At 48.7% G+C, this 7396-nt stretch overlaps 1 protein-coding gene across 1 annotated transcript; it reads left to right on the top strand.

Annotated features, from left to right (window-relative positions):
- The first annotated feature begins 3441 nt into the window (after positions 1–3441).
- Positions 3442–6557, top strand: LOC142827112 (endogenous retroviral envelope protein HEMO-like). Its single transcript, XM_075920932.1, has one exon. It carries the CDS (start codon positions 4227–4229, stop codon positions 5880–5882), a length of 1656 nt encoding a protein of 551 aa, XP_075777047.1. The 5' UTR covers positions 3442–4226; the 3' UTR covers positions 5883–6557.
- The last annotated feature ends 839 nt before the right edge of the window (positions 6558–7396 follow it).

Genomic DNA, 7396 nt, shown 5'->3' with positions numbered 1-7396 from the left:
GATGAGTGTCCCACCTCCCCTGAGTTAGGGAATCCCCCTGTCCACATGAGACCCATCATCACATACCAAAAGGACCTAACTGAGAAAGATGAGAGTGAGGTTGATGAAGATAACCCCTCCACTAGCAAAAGGACAGAATCCCGACCCACCCGAATTACTACTCGCAGTTATGAGCCTGCAGAGTTGAGAAAGATCCAGGACGAATTTGCCAAGAGACCTGGGGAAGGGGTGATAGAGTGGCTAGCTAGGATATGGGACACAGGAGCTGGCCATACCCAACTGTCCTCCCGGGAGTGTGGCAGGGTAAATCTGGGTGCAGGAGTATTCCTTAGCCCCAGGAATCAGGAGGGTCCAAAGTCTATCTGGACCTTTGCCTGTAGATGGGCTCGGGGAATTCACCACGCTGACAGAGGTGAACCCACTAGCATCCCATGGATTAATGGGGATGAACTTAGAGGAGCCCTACAAACTGTTGCTATAATAGCTATGCTCCGTCAAGGGGGTCCCCAAAATGGGAGGCAGGAAGAGAGCCCATGGGAACAACAGGTAGTGACAGGAGATTTAAGACCAGTGCTAAAAGGGGCTCCCGGATCCTATAAGGCTATAGCACTAGCCACAAGAAATCATGCTCAGGACCACCGCATGACCTATCAGGACTTATTTGATTTTATGCTGCGGGATCTCCGAGAATTTGGGGAAACTGAGGCACCGCAGGTTAAAGTTAAGGTGCGGAATTTAAAAGGAGATTATAGAAGCAAGCAGGAAGGCTTTAGGCCTAGACGCGAAGTAACACCACAGGAGAGGGAATTTAGGACTAAATTGTGGAAACGGTGCTTGGATCTAGGGTTCACCCGAGATCTATTACATGGGCTGGCAACCGATAAGCTAAAGCTTCTGGCTGCCTCAAAGGGAGTTGAGCAGGAGAAAGCAGCAGTAACTCCTAGTGCTCCCCGCATCAGCTCTGACCCTCCTCATGCACAGCTAAGGCAGCAATTACAGGAGCTGCTGCCGCTTGTTGAAATTGACCAGGGAAACTAACAAGCGGGGGTCCAATCTCTCTCTGTATAAGTAAACTTGAGCAGGCAGAGAGAGAAAATCATAACAACGACCCCCGGATTTTAGTAACAGTTAATGATAAGACTACTGTCTCTTTCCTGGTAGACACTGGAGCCCAATTATCCATGATTAAAAGAGAAAACTTTCTCGGACCTCCACCTTCTGGCCGAAAGCAGGTTTTGGTTACAGGAGTAAACGGCACTATTGTGTCTTACCCGCTGGTCAAAGTAAAACTGGATATCCCTTTAAACCCCTACCAGCAGCCCAGGAAACATGAGTTAATACTTGGGAATGCCAATATACTGGGCATGGACATCCTAAAAGGCAAGGAAGGAATCATTGGTGGGGAAAGGTGGGCATTCGGAGCTGGCTGCAAACCCAGCACAACAATCCTGGAGGAGGGGAAAGTTCCTCTCTATAGTGTCAGGTTACTAGCCCAAGCTCCTGCTCTCCCACCATCAGCTGTGACTCATGTAAAACAATACAATGTCCCAGCTGAAGCTGTAGTGCCTGTCACTGAGCTAATTAAAGATCTGGAAACAAGGGGAGTCTTAATTCGCACTCACTCCCCTTACAACTCCCCGGTATGGCCAGTAAAGAAACCTAATGGTAAATGGAGGCTCACAATTGATTACAGGAAATTAAACAGTAACACAGGACCCCTAACAGCAGCAGTCCCCAACATAGCAAGCATTGTAAATACCATACAAACTTGGAACAAGCAATGGCTAGCTGTGCTAGATATAAAGGACATGTTTTTCATGGTCCCTTTACAGCCTGCAGACCAGAACAGATTTGCTTTTACATGGAAGGGTGTCCAATACACTTTCACACGTATGCCCCAAGGGTTCAAACATTCCCCCACTATTTGCCATGGGGCACTGTCAAAGGTCCTAGATGGTTTAACCATGCCACCTAGTATCCAAATGCTGCAATATATAGATGATATCCTAATAGGAGGGGACACTACTGAAGAAGTGCAGCAAGCTGTGGACTTAGTAAAGACTGCCTTAGAAAATCTTGGGTTAGCTTTACCCCCAGATAAGTGCCAGGGTCCCTCTCATGAGGTGAAGTTCCTGGGTGCTGTCTGGATGGGAGGGCGGAGGTCAGTGCCTGATGACACTGTACAGGAACTGAGCCAGGCACCTTCACCTGGGGACAAGTCCCAACTAAGGCAAACTCTGGGAGTTTTAGGGTTTTGGCGAAAACATGTGCCCGGTTTTGCTGTAATTGCCCGACCACTGTATAATCTGCTAAAGAAAAGTGCTGTTTGGGAATGGACCCCTGTACATGAGGAAGCGCTGCGGCAGCTAATAAACGAAATACACACATACCAAGCTCTGGGTCCAATCCATCCCGATGCTCCATTCCACGTGTATCTCACCATAGGAGCTACGGGAATGTCTTATGCCCTATGGCAAGAGAGTGAAACTGCACCCCGCCGCCCCATACAATTCGGCTCAAAGTCATGGCAGGGATCGCAAGCCAATTACACTCCCTATGAGAAAGTGCTCCTGGCAGCCTATACTGCTCTAAGGGAGACTGAGGAGCTAACACAAAATCGCGCTATAACCATACACACTCCCCTTCCAATTATTAAGCCCATATTGGAAGGAAAGGAGCTGCCGCCAGGAGTAGCACAGAAAATGACCACCCAGAAATGGGCACTGTACATACACTACAGGGTGGGTGGTGCAGACTCCGCACAGAACCCCACTATGATTAAGGAGTCTCTGTGGAGGGTAGGAATGCCCAATGAATATCACCTGCCCCCACAGCCCTCTCCCATTCAAAACGCCGCTGCATTTGACCCATCTCACCCTGAGGGAGTGTGGTTCACAGACGGTAGTGCTAAATTGATTAAAGGGAGATGGAAAGGAAAGGCTGCAGCCGTTCCAGCAGACAATTCCACCACACCCTTAACCACCGATGTGGACGGATCAGCTCAGCTTGCAGAACTAGCAGCAATCAAGCTGGCTTGTGAAGCAGGTGCTAGTACTATCTATACGGACTCCTATGCTGTATGGGCAGGAGCCACCCAGTGGATAACTAACTGGAAAAATAACCACTGGGAAATAGGAGGGAAATCCGTATGGGGATTAGAGTACTGGAAGTGGATATACCACCATGCCACCCAGCAACCCCTAAGTATTGGACATGTGTCAGCACACCAAAAGAATAACACCCCAACTGCACAATTGAATAACCTAGCTGATGAAGCAGCACAGATCTCTGTTACCCAGGTGGACTGGGAACGCCTATACATCTGGCTGCATGAAAATCTGGGACACACGGGGAGTGAGGAGCTGGTGAGGCAGGCACATATCAGGGGGTGGCCCATCACCCACCAACAGGCTAGGGATTTAGTGCAAACCTGCACTACATGTGCTGAGACCAGGAGGCATATCACGGAAGGACAACGGTTTGCCAAACTAAGGGATGGGAAAACGCTATGGGGGACCTGGCAGATCGATTATGTGGGTCCATTGTCCACCACCAGGCAAGGGTGGAAATACATTCTCACAGGAGTGGAAGTCATCTCAGGTATAGGGTTCGCTTACCCTACTCGTTTAGCAACAGGACTATCCACAATTATGGGACTGAATCGCCTAATTGCACTTGTCCCAACACCTCAGGAAATTCAATCTGACAATGGCTCACATTTTAAAAACAAGCCTGTCCAGGAGTGGGCTCTCCAGAATGGAGTCCAATGGACCTTTCACCTCCCATACCGACCTCAGTCCAATGGCATAATTGAGAGATGGAATGGACTGCTAAAATACCACCTTAAGCCTACAGAGGGAACCTGGGGAGGCAGACTGGATGCCGTGGTTCAACGGCTAAACAATCGGCAAACCCCTACGGGTAGCCCAATTAGCAAAGGATTTTTCCCAACAAGGAAAGCCTCTCTGACTCCAGGGACACCACTAACGGACTCCAAATATGCCCCTGGGGATACTGTTGTGGTCAAACACCCCAGCCTGGGCACACATACCTGTGTACTTCAGTCTTATAAAAACAAGGGCGTTTGGATTATTGCAAACCCCAACAAACTGCCACTAACCATTTCTGAGGCTTGGATTGTATCCAAGACCGGCTGACTTTTTGTTTTGTTGCAGGGAAGGAGTTAACAAGAGAACAATACCTCATTACCCAACTCAAGACGCAGCATGACTCCGGATCGAGCTTTGCTGTTTCTCCTAATCACTGCGATCTCCGCTGTACCAGAGCACCCTCTCAGGAATGCTATCCAGACTATTGCCTCTGCAGCCGATGCTACAAACTGCTGGATATGTACCCTGCTAGGTTCCCCCACAGGACTGGGAGTTGAATTTGTCCCTTTAAACTTAAATGACTGGTGGAACAAGAGCAACGTTTTCAAGTGGGGACCAGCCTGGTTTGATGACAGCAGCTCCAGCGACTACAAACTTTTAAATGACTCTGGGAAGGGAACTTGGGGGTGGCATGGACAATGGCAACCTACACTATGGGGTCAACCTCTGGAGTATATAACAGGAACCTCTAGGGAAGTATACCCCATCTGCTTTGAGAACAAAAATGGTACAGGACCTCACCTCGGGTGGTTAGGGGATCAGCAGTGCACCCACATAGTAAGTTTTAATAAGAAATTAAAGGTCTGGGATGTCTATCCCAGTGCAACCCACCAAAAACCCTTAAGGTGCGGGGGATATAATATCTCCCACAGTGGCACACCACTATCTAGCAATGTCACCATTATTCCCCTAAACTTCAGCCAATACCTGGAGGGAAAAGCCTGGTACAATCAGTCATTATTCATAATTCCTAACACCGGTCAAATATACAACCCCACACTGGTAACCAGTAATACCCTACTCCCAAACCAGTGCGCTAGGACAGAGCTTTTTGCAGCGGACCAGGTCCTACAGGATTTGCTGCTTGCCTTACATTGCACAGCTGCTAATGATAGTTACTGTGCTACCCACCATACCCCAAAGAAAGGACCCACTGGAACAGGGTGGTATAAGGGACCCTACTCCCCCATTCTGAAGGAGGAGCCAGGACTCTTTTTCATTTGCGGGCAGAAAGCCTACAAGTATCTGCCACTGAATTGGATGGGGCGCTGCTCAATGGGGCACGCTGCCCCTGAGGGACTCACTGTACACCCTCACATTATGGCTCCTGGTATTACTAATCTTGGGAGCTTCTTACACCGGTCACCACGAAGGTTTTCCACTAATCCCCTTATAATACGTCCCACAGGCTTCCACCAGTTCGTCCGTGCGCTCCTGCCCTGGCTTGGAGTAGCTGAGCTAGAGAAGGCAATAGTAAATGTATCTGGGCAAATAGAACAGGCACTCAACCACACTGCAGATGCTCTGGGCTTGCTTAACGAGCAAATTCAATCAGTAGCCCGTTTTGCCCTGCAGAACAGAATAGCCTTGGATGCAGTTTTGGCCCAACAGGGGGGAGTATGTGCGGTAATCAACCAATCTTGCTGCTTCTATGTAAATAAATCAGGACAAATTGAACAAGATGTACTCGCTATAAAGGGCGCTGTTAAGGTACTACATGCTGTAACTGAGGATGGAAAAGCCTCATGGCTAGATTGGCTAGCCCAACACCTAGGATTTTCGTTAACTCCATTCCTTCACTCTATTGTAAATACTATATTAACCGTTTTACTTGTTGTAATTGCTTGCTGCATGCTTCTATGTATTGTTAAGCGTTTGGTGTACACTGCTACCTCCTCTGTACAGGTCCGATATATGGCGTTGGGAAGCGATCCTAATCAATCCCTTGATCCAAAATTATCTGATCAGACCCTGCCGATAGGGCGATTTTAGCTTCCTCCAAGAAGGGCAAAAGGTGCTGGCATCACCGCCATCTTGCGTTCTGAGACATAGTGAGGCGTGTCAAGGGGGTGGAATGTAGCCAGACACAACACCCCATCTTGTTTTTCCACGAGCCCCATCTTGTTTTTCCCCCCCCAGAGAGCAAGAGAAAGGCAGTCAGCCTTTGATGCCCTGGGAACGCAGGTGTGGTGCCTGTCCCTTATTCTACCATAAACAGAAACCAGACAGTAAATGGGCTAGCTGACGACTGGGAGGCCTCCCGTCGCCGTGATGGCTAGTATCAGTAATTGACACGCCTGCACTGTCTCGGGAGAGGAATCTTCGCCCATCACATACCAGAGGTGCCCATTGTCTGCATCTTCCCAGGTGTGAATTATGCTTTGCACCCTTCGTGGGAAACTTGGCATTCAAAGCCATTTTTCCTGATTGGCCACTTAAGACCAGGAAGAAGCCCATGTGACCCAAGGGGTATAAAGAGGGTTGAGTTGCCCACCCAATTTGAGCTCCAATCACCTACACCTGCTGGCAGGTATTGATTGTCTCCCGAGGTCCGTGGGACGCCCAACCTCGCCCTACTTCTTCCCGAGGGATTGAGAGAAAGACGCTGGCCACGCCAAGTCTGGAACGCAGGGGTGAGAATTGTACCTGCAATGTGTTTTCTTTATGTGTACACTCTAATTGTCTCTCTGTTGTAAGTTAGTTACTTTATTATAGTTTCTTAAAGTCAAACTGCTTCATTTCTATTGTAAATCACCTTTGGTAAGGTGATTTTGCTATAAACTTTGGGAACAAGTGGGGTGCCCTCATTCACTTATAAAATATATATATCTATATACACTGAACCAAGTTTCTTTATTTCTTTCTTTCTCCTATAAATAAGCCAGTGCGTGTCAAGCTTCTGACTTGAACCCGTGCTGCTGTACCCGAACCGAACACAAACAAAAGAACTTCAGCCGGTCATAAAGGGACAGATATAGGGAGAGCTTGGGCGTTTGAATTTGTGTCACACCCAGGTGGCAAAATTCAGTTGGGGCGCTTCTCAGTCTCCCCGAGGCTGCCCGCTGCGAAGGAATTATGAAATTCTAGCAGCTGAAATCTGAAGCGTAATAAGCTCTCCCTGTACACTTATTGGGGCGCCTTTCAACCTCTTCCAGGTTGCCCACTGCAAGGGACCCCCGGTCTCAGCAGTTAAAGTCTTAGGCGTATAGTACACACATAGTATAGGAAGAGCTTGGGCGTTTGAATTTGTGTCACACCCAGGTGGCAAAATTCAGTTGGGGCGCTTCTCAGTCTCCCCGAGGCTGCCCGCTGCGAAGGAATTATGAAATTCTAGCAGCTAAAATCTGAAGCGTAATAAGCTCTTCCTGTACACACTGGGGCGTCTGTTAGCCTGTTTGGCTACCCTCTGCGACGGGACCTCAGTCCTAGCAGTAAAGTCACAGACGTTAAACTACTTTTCAGGGTGCCCTCCAGCCTCCTAGGCTGCCCGCTGCAACGAGACTCTG

The sequence above is a fragment of the Pelodiscus sinensis genome, chromosome 2 (assembly GCF_049634645.1).
Source record: "Pelodiscus sinensis isolate JC-2024 chromosome 2, ASM4963464v1, whole genome shotgun sequence".
NCBI lineage: Eukaryota > Metazoa > Chordata > Testudines > Trionychidae > Pelodiscus > Pelodiscus sinensis.
Note: the sequence above shows the minus strand (reverse complement) of the source record. Positions and strands in the feature narration are given on the sequence as shown.

Coding starts and splice junctions, on each gene's coding strand:
- LOC142827112 (XM_075920932.1), top strand. CDS start 4,227: ATGACTCCGGATCGAGCTTTGCTGTTTCTCCTAATCACTGCGATCTCC.